This window comes from Diuraphis noxia, unplaced genomic scaffold, assembly GCF_037042655.1.
Source record: "Diuraphis noxia isolate RWA-SAM2 unplaced genomic scaffold, SU_Dnox_SAM2 contig0003, whole genome shotgun sequence".
Lineage (NCBI taxonomy): Eukaryota > Metazoa > Arthropoda > Insecta > Hemiptera > Aphididae > Diuraphis > Diuraphis noxia.
Window position 1 is genome coordinate 25,590,549 of NW_028301713.1, and position 15,394 is coordinate 25,605,942.

At 29.5% G+C, this 15,394-nt stretch overlaps 1 protein-coding gene across 13 annotated transcripts in view; it reads right to left on the reverse strand.

The window, feature by feature from the left end:
• LOC107167647 (coiled-coil domain-containing protein AGAP005037) overlaps positions 1–14,814 on the reverse strand; it is a 224,868-nt gene extending 210,054 nt beyond the window's left edge. For 5 of the 13 annotated variants that reach the window (XM_089222529.1, XM_089222526.1, XM_089222528.1 and 2 more), the window contains exons 1-2: positions 14,545–14,811; positions 626–2,182 (exon numbers count right to left, since the gene is read on the reverse strand). In XM_089222529.1, the coding sequence (XP_089078655.1) occupies positions 626–2,081 (1,456 nt within the window). In that variant the 5' untranslated portion in view covers positions 2,082–2,182; positions 14,545–14,811. Of the gene's footprint in view, positions 1–625; positions 2,183–14,544 lie in introns of all 13 variants that reach the window. The other 8 variants (XM_089222530.1, XM_089222527.1, XM_089222523.1 and 5 more) reach the window with 5 other exon arrangements.
• Positions 14,815–15,394: the final 580 nt, after the last annotated feature.

Consider the following 15,394-nt stretch of genomic DNA (forward strand, 5'->3'; position numbering starts at 1 on the left):
AAAAAAAAATAATTTAAAATACTTTTTTCATTTAAGTTTGAAATAAAGCGCAATAAACTTTTCAAAAGAATATGGTTATTATTAGTACCTCAGTTATTGTAATACATATATCAGGTAAATTTATGAGTTAGTTTATTAGTTGAAAAATGTAAAAGTGTGTCAGTTATTCTGCACCATAGATGATGTTATAGTAGAAATCATGAAAATATGTATTTTGGCAACGAATCGGACACATTGTATTAGAAAAATAAATACTTAATGATGTTAAAAATTCTTTATTATATCAATAAGTTAGATGACCTTGTATGTCAGAAACACTTTAATTTAAAAAAAAAAATAAATAAATAACAAGTTGTTTAAACAACGACGACGACACGCGAATGGGGTAGTTCGCGTGTACCTATTATGTAAATCAACACTTGCGGGGGGACTATACGTATACCTACTATTAAGATAACATTATAATATTATACTCAATATTCATAATATACGTAAACTACGGTGATCGCTATTACCACGTGTTTATTACGAAAACGTGTCGAAACGCGTTTGTGGTCAACACATAATAATATATAATATTTCGAAACATTATCGCGTAATCAGATACTGAGCACGTTGCACTTACCGATGACCAGCCGATGACCGTTCTTGACATTGAGTATTCGTTGCACCTCTCCGGCCTCGCTACCGGACTCGCTGCCTGACTGTTGGTAGTGCTGGTGCAGCGGAGACGGCGACGGCGGTGGCCACCACCGGTTTGTTTGCGGCTGCTGCTGCTGGTGCGGTCGCTGTTGACCGCCTCGCTGCTGTAGCGTGCCGTAAATGGCTGACGTGGACGGGCTACGTTTGGGCACGAGCGGTAGTGGCCTTTCCGCGGCCATCGACGAATCGGTCGTCCGTTGGCGGGTAGGTGGTTGCGGAGATAGGCCTTTCTTGGTCGGCCAGTACGCGGGCGGTTCGGACGGCCCCGGTGAAAAACTCACCCTCTTCGGGCTGCAGCCGGATGACGACGACGGTGACAGTGTCTGTCCGGCAGCAGTTGCTGACGGGTCAGCTACGGGCTCTTGCAGGGTGCCCCTCTTGAAAATCGGCTGAAACCTCTTCTCACCAGCCGCAACGACATCCTCTTCAGTCTCGTAAATGGTAGACTGTCGGCCCGGCGATTCCCGGACGCACCCGATGGTGGCACGGTGCGGGGACCCCCGTACAAAAGAGCCAGTGGCGCCGGCCTCTACGTTGCCGTAGATGGCCTGTTGTTGATTCTGTTTCTGTTGCTGCTGGTGCTGTTGTTGTTGTAGTTGTTGTTGTTGTTTTTGTTGTTGTTGTTGTTGTTGTTGTTGTTGTTGATGTTGTTGTTGATGTTGTTGCAGTCGATGTTGGCGGACAGCGGCCGCGTATACCGCGGTGTTTGACAACGGCGGTGCGGTGATCTTGACTTGCGCGCCGACCGGCATGAGCAACATCCTTTGCTGCTGCTGACCACCACCTCCGTTTCTGTTGTTATAATACTGCGAGTACGGTATAATGGGAGCGGACCGTCTGCCCGACGGCGATGGTAACAGCGACGACGTCGACGACGATGACAACAGCGAACAAGGGCTGCCCATTCGACGTTCGACGCTGCCATAATTGGCGTTAACGTCCCGGTCGAACGATCCGGGACTGACGCTCCGCGACCGGAAGTCGGTCACATCGACGGCGTTCCGGTCAACCCCTTGCGCGTATCGAAACCGCTGCAGTTGCTGCTGTTGTTGTTGTTGTTGTTGTTGTTGCAACCGGTACGTCACGTTTCCGGTAGAGTTGCCGTTGCCGTTGTTATTGACGAATGCCGTCTCGATAATGGTCTTGTGGTTGTTGGTGCTGGGCGGTCTGTTGTTGGTGGGTTGACGGAGTTGGTGATTGTGGACAGCGGACCCGTTAGCGACGTCCACGGCCGCTACCGCGGTCTGCTTGTTCTTATGATCGCCGCCCGTGAATATGGCGGGCGTCAACAGCCGCCGTATGCCTTTTTTTTTGGCACTGTGGTCGCCGTCCGACGATTCCGCCAACGGAGTAGTAGTCGCCGCTACCGTAGGACCCATTATTGTTGTTTCAGAAGTTCGTGGGACTGTACGAAGTTTCAACAATAAATTATTTATTATGCTCTATATCGGATGATAACTTCGTGGGAAACCTCGCCCACCTGAAAACCATAAAATTTTACATCTGATTAGCAAATGTTCTCAAAAATAAAACAAAAATAGTGATATTAATTAATTAACAGTTGACGATTTTTTTAGTATAGGTACATATATGCATTGGTTCTAATATCACGGTATCCAATTTGAATTGCATTTTGCATTTCAATATTATGGTATGTCTTGGTTTAAATCGGTATTATGATAAACCGTTCCATACCAGTACTGATATATTATATTCCAATACCACAATACTGATATCCGTTTTCAACCCTAAATAATAATAATGAATAGAAATAATGAAGAGTGTGCGTTACACGTGTTTTGGTATTGTTTGTAAAAGACGTTACTAATGATGATATTCTATTATCGGATAAACGAGATATTAATATTTTATAAATTACGAGTGTGACCTATACGTTAATGCACTGCAGGGAGCTCAGTGCAATGAACATTTACCGTCTGTCTTGGAAAAAAAACTCATTTTGCAGACACCATAATATAAATGTGTACATGTCATGCAATAGGTTAGAATAATAGAATATCTAAAAAGAGTTTTCGTCTTAACATAAAATATCGTTCGTAATACTATACTGGTATATGTTCGATCTACACATATTATATACTATATTGTGCAGGACAACGTATGGTTTTTAATTGACATCACGGAGTATAGAGTGGTAGGTCGTGAATCAAATTTCTGAAATTTTTCGACACTGTTGAAAAGATCGAGTGCGTACTCTACAAAGAACGCGCAGAAAATAACTGATCGATAACTAAGTATAAACAGCTTCAACAAGTACTACACACTTTTATGGAAGGGATATATGAATATGACTACTAAATGATGAAACCCTGTATATACTGTTTAATAGACAAAAATAGTTTAGAATAGAATCATCGTTAAAACAAAAGACGTTGTATTGTATGACAAAATGTTTCAAATTAAAATTCAATAACAATCATACAAATATATTTTGTTTGTGTTCCTACCTCTATTTAATACAATGTCATGAAACTAATTCTAGTTCAGATATGTCTCGATCACAAAATCTAATGATATCATATTATATACTACAAAGAAACATCAAAAATAATTAATATAATAAAGTTATAGGTAAAGACGAAGAAGTAGAAGAAAGATAAAAAGTGTTTAATTTAATTTAGTTTAATCAACAAAATAAATAGAAAAATAATTAATAAACCAGAAAACAAATAACTAATAAATTTATCATTTATATTATAAAAGTATTTTTATCAAGTATTTTTTCGTTAAATCTGCAATGTTTAAAAACGTATAAAATTGAATTCATTTTTTATTTAAAATATCACATCTATTTAGAAACATACTTTCCACGCAATAAGCACATATAGATTAGATTAACTAAAATCCAAAATGGTTTACCTTACTATTCAAATACAAGCTTAATTCCTTTTTTATATTTGTACTATAGTTAACATATTTGTCAGGAATAAGAAAAAGACATTTTAATTGGTCATGTTAAAAAAACATTATAACGAGACTAAATGGGCGTTCATGATGGCACTTAAAATTAATTACCTAATTAATATTAACATCAGTACGTATATTCAACAATCCCATGTCTAGAACAAATAACAGGGCGTAGACAAATATGTTTTTAATAATAAATAAGGTTGATTATAATAAATCCACATGATTTAATGTTATAAATTTTTACAATAAACCCCATTTAATATAATAATATTAAAAGGAATGAACAAATTACATTCTTAATAGAACACCAATTGACCAATAGGTGCTTAATTTAATAGTTTCCTTTAATAATAAATTGTATTCATCAGAATATTCTCGATAGTATTACTATTAAACGACTATGTGTAGGAGATATATATGAACAATTTTATGATATAGTCGACATAATATATTTCTGGAACCATACCTCAAAAGGTTACTAAGTACTAACTACATATAATACTTCTAAATTATAATAGACTATCCTTTACAATATCATATCAATGATAAAAAGAAAAATTCTAACTCAACAATTGAATTTAATACAATACTATGTTAGTTAATTATTGAAAATACTTTTAACTGGATTTTCCAAATTATTTAATTATTTTACAACACTTAATGTCTATTTTCTATTAAACATATTACTTGTTACAATGTTATCCTAGAAATGTTTATTAAAATTACCTATCGTCTATTGTTTGAATAAAATATATTTTCTAACGTCATCTATTACACGACGTAAATTTAGATGGGCAATTATAAATTATTTAAATGAAATTATAATTTAATATTTATTAGTTATTAGTGTTATTACATTTTACTAACGAAGTAACGAATATAACAAAGTTGATGCATATACCTTCCTACTCACAAATTCACTATTTGCGAATTAAGTCCATGTATAACTAATCAGATATCTTAGATATTTATTATTTACTTACTGAAGAATGTGAAAGTAAAAAAGAATAAAAATGTATAAATGATCTTAAAATAATTATTAATCTATCGGTCCTAAACCAATACTTGTCTCGGACAACTATTCATTATTCATTCTTTAATTTACTTTACACTATATAGCTACACTACGTAAAGATACTTATGACTTTTCTATAAAAATTATCCTTGATACAAAATTTTAAATATTTCAATTGAAATTGTGCTCAATACAACATGATTAAATGACCTAACATAAATATAGTCTATTATAATATCTTGGAAAAACTAAAAACTTGAATATTTTTAATAGTATTTTTAATAAAAGTAACGAGCAGTGTCACAGTGTCACTAACCTATGTATAAACTTGCAATTTTTATAAAAACGTCAGTACTTATATTTATAAAATAAAATAAAATGTTCACATCTTATGAAAACATAAACTACACAAAAAAAAAAATTATTAAAAAAATATTAAAATTATAAACCAACATATTTCAACATATATTTTTTTAATGTACCATGAACGTAAATTAACTGACAAATCCATATGCAAAATATTAAGAACCATTATTGATCTATTTTACAGGATAACAGTCTTAAATATTTTATAAAAACCACTTTTATTTTTTCTCAATTTTTTTTATGAACATATAAATAATTAGTTCATGACTAAAAGATATCAAAACACTAAGACAGGACTCAGATTATTTTATTCATAAAAATCAAAAATCAAAAATAAATTTATTTTAATTTTCTTAAAATAGTATTAAACATTCCTATATTACTAAATTAATATGAGTAATGCGTTTTGAACTCTAAATACAAAAAAGATTTCAGTGATGAAAAAATATTGTTTCCACAATAAATTTGCATTAAGTATCGGGTCCATTCTGTAAATAAATTGTTTTAATTCCAAACACTGGATCAAACACTAATCCAATACCAAATTTCGAATACTACAGCAGAATTACAGAATATCTATATTATAATTATCTTGAGCTTGGAAAAGCGTGCACTACTATACAAAACCATATATTGCGAGTTTTCTAAATGAATCACAATGTTTCCAAAAAAATAGGTGACTACAGATTTCTGTCATCATGTGACTAGACTTCCCGTTAATTTAATTGAAACATCCTAAACAAGGTTAGTAGTTTATGTGTATTCAGAAAACGAATCTAAGGAAATTGCAAAAAAAATCAAAATGACCTTTTATTATTAGTCCATTGTTATGTATCTGAACAATACCGCATAATTGGGAAAGTTTGAGTTTTAACATATATATTATATTGATTGTTGTTATTGACATCGATTATATTCGAATATGATTTTACAGGTTTTAACAACAATAATAAAAAGCATGATTCTCTGTAAAAATATTGCCTTATAATTTATATATCTTATTAATTTTAAGAAATGAATAATCAAACAGATGACGGTTTATTCAAAGGAATATATCATAAAATATTCTAACATAATAATATATTCCTTAGATTTATTTAATTCGAAGTTTTAGACACACCTATGTTTAAAAAAATTGTTTATTCTATTATAATCTTGTAAATATAACGTACATAATATTATTATTGAAATAATATAAATAAATCTAAAATCTAATACATAATAATACATTCCAAACCATAATATAGCTTAATAATAATAGTAGGTAATTCGTGGTACGTGAGTATTACCCATTTCCTTCGTCTTAATTTTCTCTTATTAAACACGGTTGTTTACATTCAGTTAACACGAGTTATCCGACGTCCGACATTGACCCCATTCAGTCTTAAATTATGATGGAGCGCGGAGGCTTACTCAACAAAAGACATTATTATCATACAATAATATTCATAAGCAATATAACAGCATTACTGAGACACGTATTTTTTAACAATTCCCATCCGATATATTTATGAATGAATCTAACTACTTTAAGTATTTTTATATAACAGCATATATCGTACACCAAATAATAAAAATAAAATTATTATGAGAAACTCAGAATAAAATAAAATTGTTATTTTATATCTAATATTGTATCAAAGTCCTATACAGAGTTATTAGCCAAGCATACTCAAACTCAAGCCCTTTTTTCTTCAATAGGTAACACGGTTATCAAAATCTGATTTTTCGAATTATTAAATGTATTTAATCTTAATGAGTATATTTTCAATTTTTTAAGATTTTATACCTACACTATTTATAAGGACAAGGAGTGCTCTATAGAGATACAAACTTCTGATTTTCAAATGAAAACTCTACGAGAAAAAGGATTTTCTACTATAAATTACTCAATAAATTATTTAGCGAACAATTTTTCTGAACTTTATGACGTATCAAAATCAAAATTTGAACAAGTAGTTTTTTAGTCATTTAACTTTGTATATGTACGAAAATGCACTATTAATATTATTCTTATAATATTTGTGATTTGTTAGATTGGTCCAAGCATAATAAACTCTGTAATAAACACTATCAAATATCACATTTATTTTATGTTTTCGTAAAACCATTTTTAAGGACTGTCTTTTAAATAAACATTTTAACAACTGAAAAATCGGTCGTTCGAATTTCGAATTAAGTACGACAAAATTTAAAAAGAAATTATTCAATACATAATTTGCAATAAAAAAGGAATTCCCGTATGAAAAACAAAAATTTGAATTTCCACAGGATACTTCTTAAGAGGACGCCACATCCACATAATAATATAATATATTACCTATTATGTTCCCTTATTAACATTAACCGATAATTTTTAATAATTAAATTCATTAAAAAAACAAAACAAAAAACTCATATTTTCAAACTGATAAATTTAATCGTATTAATAAGATCAGCAGTCAGCACAGACTAGTACTGGTAATTCTATTATAATATTGAGGCGATAAAGATGCCCCACGCAAAACAGTTTTACTATGTTGAACGTTTTTAACTTTGTAAGACAGGGACAACAATGATATACAGATGAGGCATCCTATTAAATGGTACAATAAATCTAAAAGAAATTTAAAATATGAACTAGATTTATATTTAACAATATTCAAAACAGAAAATGTTTTATAAATCTATTATTAAATTAATGCAGGTCATTATGTTTAATAAATGGTTCTCTGTTGAATGGCTTTATAATAATAAAATGTATATACTAATAAATAGCATAGGTATAGTTGGAAATTTGGAATCATATTAAATTTGCATAAAAATATTTCACTACCATTTCTATTACCAAGTATAAGTCACTTAGTACTAAAAATTACGTATTTACACATTATAATACATATTTAATAACCAACTAACCACCCATTTCGACAGATAATAGCTACTTGCATACAAAAAAAAAAAAAAAACGTTTGACAAGCCCAATAAATATGTGCAACTAATTGACTTCGAGGTTAAAATATTGGCTTAAATATTTCTTTTATGCATCAGTACACTATAGTAAGGCTATCACTTTCGAATAAGAACACGATTTTTTTTAATTTAAATTAATTTATAAAATAACATAAGCACTGCATGACTAATGTAAATAATATTATAAAAAAATGTATTTAATTAACTTGAGCAAAATCTTGTGGTAGGTGCTGACATAATTATACATATTATAACATTTACGTAACAATATTCTCAGTTGGTACTGTTTATACAATAAATATATACTACATTTTACTAACCATTTTCGTTATATATACCAATTATAGTACAAATGAGTACACCTATATATTTATGTTTTATATAATTACTTTTTTTTTTTTTTTTTTTTTTAAAAGAAATTTACAATCTATACCTTAGGCACAATAAGTAAATGTGAGACAGAATATATATAAGGTATCAAAACAATTAATATTAATATAAAAACAGTTTACAATAAATTATATACTACATGTTACGTTTGATGAGAGCAGCCACCCATTAATGACACTCGCTCGTTTTTTTTTTTTTTTTTTTGAGTGTACTTAATTATTTAGTATATAATTACTAATATTTTATTTCGTAATTTATAATTTACAATTTACGATTCATACAAATCTTTCACTAATAAAAATTTTAAATTTATTTTAAAGCATGATACATTGTAATTTTATTTTTACAAATTTTTTCTATGGTTACATTCGATTGTTTACAATTACACGAAGGCATCAAGTTTTTTAAGAATTAACTAATTTATTAATATGAGAATAATATTTAAAGATAGTAAATTATGTTGATTATGAAATGTGATATGGGAAACAGTATAGTTTGTATATATTTACCTATATTATTCTACCTATTGGGTATAATAGAAAAAAGAACATTTAAATTTTAGGAGACAAAAATAGTATAATTATACTGACCAGCGAAATTTTAAGGAGTTATTTTTTTCACAAAATATATTTTAAGCTTAAAACGAAACATAATAAAATTGTCTTTTGAGTTTTGAAATAATTCTTTTTTAAGAAGACTTACAAATATACACTCACAATTTTGACGCGTGGTGCGCTCATATAATATTATACAAACTTCCTATACATTCACTATAATTTACTAACCAATAAACTCAAGAACCAAATACTCAATATATAAGTATACTAACAATACTGTTAGAATCCTCTATGCACCCTACAGCTATATTTAGAATACGTGTTTATTGTGGACTCTTTTAAACTGTAAACGAAACTATATATTTATTTACTTCAATATAATCGATTCGCCGTCATTGCGGTCGTTATGTATATATACATTCGGTTTTTGTATAGCAGCTGTGTTTTAGAGTTCCTGTAGAAATAATACTACAAAATAAATCTAAAACATGGACACTATGTTGATAAACATAAACGGGCGAAGTCACTTCACTCTATAGTCTATAGTACTTGGGTTTACCTCATAAATTTAACGGATGTATTGAATCTGAATTCGAAAATGAATCATTGCATACCTACCTACGAAAAACGGTCCTGAGCAGAAACTGAAGTATGAAGCACTCCATTCCTAAAAATATTTTTAACTTATTTATATTTACGAGTACATGGGGAATAAGTTATTAACTTGTCTATAAGTCCTATACTTACCACTATAATAGTAGGTACTATAATATAAGGTAAAAGAAGGTATGTTCGTGATAATTTAACTAAAAGTTTAATTATAAATAAAATTTCGGTAATTATACTTAATTTTTTTAATTGTGTGATGTACAAAGAGTAAAGTGACTATAATATATTCAGTTTTTGAATTTTAAGTCGTTAGGTTAGTCTTTATAAAAGTTCAAAAGTCATTGAGAAAAGTTAGGTAGTTTGGTGATATGGTATTTAATTTCGTGATAATGTTTAGGTAATAATTAATAATCATAAATAATAACTAATAATTAATAACTAATCTAACCTAACCTTAACCTTAACCTATCCTAACCATCAAGCATGTTTTCTAGTTTTAAATTCAATGAAAATAATTCATTTAACTTTAACACAAGTCAAAAAAATCAAAGATTTGGACAAGTACGTTAAAACATATGAGCTGAACTCATGTAAATAATGATAAAGAATGTACAAACTATAAAATAGGAAACAATTGATGTACCACACGCGCCTAACGACTCTACGTCAACCGAAAATAATACCTAGGGTACCATGTAACGCTATTTCGATGTTTTTCGGCTAATAAGTATGTTCGTTACAAACGATGAAAGAAATATTACGAAATTACATGTATCACGAATATACCTTTCTTTACCCTACTTATATAGTTTTATAGTTGTATAGTACCTAATATACAGAATAATAATATGTAAAAACTAATTTTCTCGAGTATTAACTATTTATATAGGAAGTTATTACACTAATATCATAACGAATGTATTATTATTATTCATCTTTAAATAAATACCGGTATGACAGTGTATTTATTTAGAATTGTATGAATGAGATTGTAGAATAAATAGAATCAAACTTAAAATTAGTCCAAATATTTCGAAAATTGTATTGTGTATAAAAATAAAAAATATTAATGTGATGGCAAAAAGTTTAAACAACGTAATTTTTTAATTGACATAAAAACAACTTATGAGAATCATAGAATATATTTTAAAGCTCTTCACGTACAAACAAAAATGTTATCTTACATAAATAGGAAATAAATTAAAGATATTCAATATGTAGAATTTAACCACCGGTTTTAATAAATACAAATTCCTCGTTCAATTTGAATGATATTTGATGGATCTTATATAAATAGTGTTCAGACAAATAATTTATCATTATTATATTTTTATTCAATAGATTTAAGTTCAATTACAAAGCTTTCTAATCCAACAGGGATATTATAAAAAGATTATACATATTTTTTGTTACAAGAACTTTCAAATACAAAAAATATTTTAATATTTATACATTATACAATAATGCAAGTTACTCATAACGAGCATGCTAGTCTGTAAACCAAAATACGATATTTATTTGAAGAATGTTTTTTATGTCAGAACCATAACATGCATAAAAGTATATTGTTTGTGTTTGATTTATTAAGTTATATCGATGAAATATTGAATAAAATAAGTGAACCTATAAAAAACAGGTTATCCAGAAAATTATAGAGAGAAGATTGAGTAGATTGGCTATAACATCATTATAAACAAGCAATACCATTTGTACTCGAAGCCGTGATTTTCCGTTGATCCTTCTATGGAAGGAGAAACATATTTTACAAAAAATGAAAAAGTTATAAAACGTCTAGTATCACAATTACAAACACAAAAATACATTTTTTTCATTATTATTGACATACAACAAATTTACATTCATCCAACAATGTGCAGAGTAGAAACTTATATACAATAGCGTATGCTGTATGGTATATTATACTTGAACCATCCTCCCCACCACTGTACCTATTATAGTGTCACGTGCACTTTTTTGAAGTGATCCAACTACTAATACCTACTTCAATATTACATCATACGTAGCTATACACAAAATAGATGGTATAGTTATTAGCGTAATTAATTTCTATTATAACAACCAAATAATTATTTAGAATAATAAAGTTGATTTCAAATACACGGTCTATTAGAATTATAAGCCATATAATATAATAAATTATAATTTATATTTAAACATAATGAAGTTGAATTCGATGTGCATTTAATGTTCAGATTAAATATTATTATGATTGATGTTTAAGAACAAGAGGTACCGAGTAGTATATGTGTCTTAATTAAATCTAACAAACGTTTAACGATTTCAATATTTCATGATCAAAAACCTTTGATGTCATGAAAAAAAAAAACTAAAAATACCTCACTAAATAACTTAAACCATTTAAAGAAAAAGCTATATTTTTTTATTTTTTGTTTGTTTGAGTATACAATCACTGAACTACCCAAGACAAAATTTTAACTTCATATGCCTAAACAAAAAATGACTAAAATAGTGTTCAGTAGTTCTGTTATACCTAGGTAAGATAAAACAATCCATTAAAGTATAAATGCATAAATGCAATGCATACTTTTTTCCACCTATTATGTAAAATTTAGCACTACAAATTTCACCCAAGCTTTTTTTATTTAAAAAATAAAACTTAAAAAAAAATCAATTGAAATAAATAAAAAAAATTAGTTAGATATTTATTAGTACTTTTAAAGACTCGTACAGCATTTATACTATATTGTAAAATATACTTATGCAGTTTAGTTATGCATATATTAATAATTATTATATTACGTTTAATTTTCATTTGAGGTTTACTAATTATATCATATGTATACACGACATAATACATCCATTTTGAAAACCACACCATATGCTTATTTACACCAATCTGTCAGATATTTTTATAAATTATAACTGCAATATCAATCTCATAGACATAATTAGTACTTACTAGAGTACTCCATTAACAAAAAACAATAAATCACTTTCTAAACATATATTTTAGCATTATGTATAAACTAAGACAAATTTTATTGATTAAAAAAAATATGCTCATGCGATTTTTACTGACAAAAAACTAAATAAATAATAATGACAGCATAAAAAATAATAAGATTATTATGAAAACAACCAGACAAGTTACGTCATATATTTTGAAAAATAATATTTGTTCAACATAAACATTTTCATAAGACTATCTCTTTACAGTTTACAGTAATTCTAAAATTGTACATACATCGATACTAATTAATTACGGAATAATTATTGAAATTGATAGGTATAACGTTATTATTTCATATTATAGTATTATTCGTTTCTAATAATTATAAACCCCCATATTATACCTATATATAACATTGTTTATATCGGCTATATTATATATTATATATATTTTAAGAATTTCCCTGCTCTTATTTAAAAAAAAAAAAATGCTTAATCGCCTCGGTATGTATATATTATATTGTCAAAAAATACAATAAAAATATGTCTAAGAACCAGAAAATAATTTTTAATTATAATCAGTAAGAGATTAGACACGTAAAATGATAAAATAAAAGGTACTACTTATGGTTGATATGTTTTCTATAATTTATACATTCAGTTTTACCCTCTGAAATTACTTATCTAAACTTTAAATAATTCTAATTTATTAATTTGCCATACATCTGTTAGTCGATCCACCAATATCAATATTTCCAACAAACAAAAGTTGGTACTATTCAAATTTATAAAAATACTGTGAAACAATATGCAAATAATATTGTTAAATCTTAAAAATTATGAACATTGATCTAAGAATCCAAAATAGACAATAGGTATACAATATACATACATATAGGATCATTCAAATTAAATTAAATTAAATTAATAAAGAATTATCATACTAAACGTCTAAACTCATTATCAACAAAATAACAAAAATAATTGCTGGTATAAATTCCAATATCGTGATGTAGGTAGTTGTATATACACAGTTAGGAGGTATGTGATATAATATATTATAGGTAAGGTTACCATCAACAGGATAAAAAGTAGGTACTCTTTTTCAACCTTTTAAATTTGAATATTATTTTGCGAGTGGAATTACTACGGAAAACAAAAAAAATTACATATTTTACCACGATTAATAATTATAAATCCCAATATCGGAACAATATTATGCACAAAACTGTACCTTCATTAGTTACAATTATACATGTATATTTAATATTTATATGTAGGTACCTATGGGGACTAATTAAAAACACATATTTCAATTTTTTTTCACACTTCGTAAAGAATCCAAATATTTATTAATAGAGTTACGACAGATAATATTTACTATTTAAACAAACTATAGTGTCTAAAAGGAAATTTTTTTTCATACTTTTTTTCTAATCTATTTTTCTGGTAAAACAACTTTTTCGAATAGTTGGCATCTGATAACCCTATATTGTGAAGGTTTATGACGTATATTTTGAGTAATATTGTTTTGAAGTAGTGTATTTTCAAAAAACTATACAGTATTTATAAAATATGGTTTTTTCTATATGCAGCGCAATATCGAAAAAATAATAATTGAAGTCGATGATTGTGGTGTACACCTATTGTACGCCATCTACTCTGAGAGAATATAAAGGATATAATTTAATAGAGACGCCCTCGAGTACTCTTCTCATCAATAATCTTCGGGAAGAAATTTAATAAAAAAAAAAATGAAATGTTTTAATTCAAATCATTGGAAAAAATGTCTGTACCCATAAAATACACACATGTAGTAGACATAATTTATATCATGCTCAGATTCCTGTGCATGAAGGTATACGGCGGTGCCGTAATCGAATATCGTTTCGAACAATATTCGCCGACACAAAAACACAAAAACACTAAAACATAACAACCAGTGTTGTACCTTTAATACGGGGTCGTTAAACGTAGGGGGACGCGCGTTTTATTTATATTATAACATTATTGTGTTCAAATAATTGTCAGATCGGTTCGTGTACCCTATATAATATTAAACAATCAAAAAGCAGTAACTGCAGCACTTACCTGCGGTATTCTCGCGAATGGACGATATTATTATTATTATAACCGACGTCGAAAAAAAAACGCACTAACCACCGAGACAATTGAATCAATTATCGGGGGAAATAATGAAAACGAAAAATCCTCGTCGAAACGCGCACGTAAAACACAAAAACTCGAGAACGCGCGCGAAAACGACCCGCTCGGCAACCGGTCCGGCACGTATACTGATGTGCCGAACTGCCGACGACGGGCAACGACCACAGACGAATCGGTTTCGCCGCCGCTGCGCTGCTCCTCATCGCGGCCTGTGGGTGCCCTCCGCCACTTACTGCCAACCGAACGAACCGGTACTCGAGCACGGGCCATCTCGGAGACTCCAGTTGCCAACGCGACGAAACGAAATAACTCGTTTCATCCCTTGCGCGGGTTGGTTGGCGTCACTGCGGGCGAACGCGTCGAAGAACGCATTCCGGGGGGAACCCGGTTTTCCTCCCAAACAGCGGCCAGCCGCCGCCGCGGTAGGTACTCGAGAGTCGAGTCGACGTCGCGCGTCGTTACGAGGACGAGGATGAGATGCCCGCATTACGTATTGTCCCCCGTCTTACAAGTGCGTAACATGACAAATTGAGCGCTCAGCAGATCACGTTCACAGCTCCATTGATTAAAAATTTTTAGTTGATTGACTGAAAATCGAGATATAGTTATTTTAAAATTGTAAATTTTTTGTACATCATAAAATACTTATAAATCGCTTCAAAATTATAATTCTGTAAAAAAACCCATGAGGTCGTCTAAGTAATACTCTTACCTTTAAATTTTAAAAGAGGTCAATTCACTCTAATTTTTAAGCTAACGGAGCTAAACGTGATCT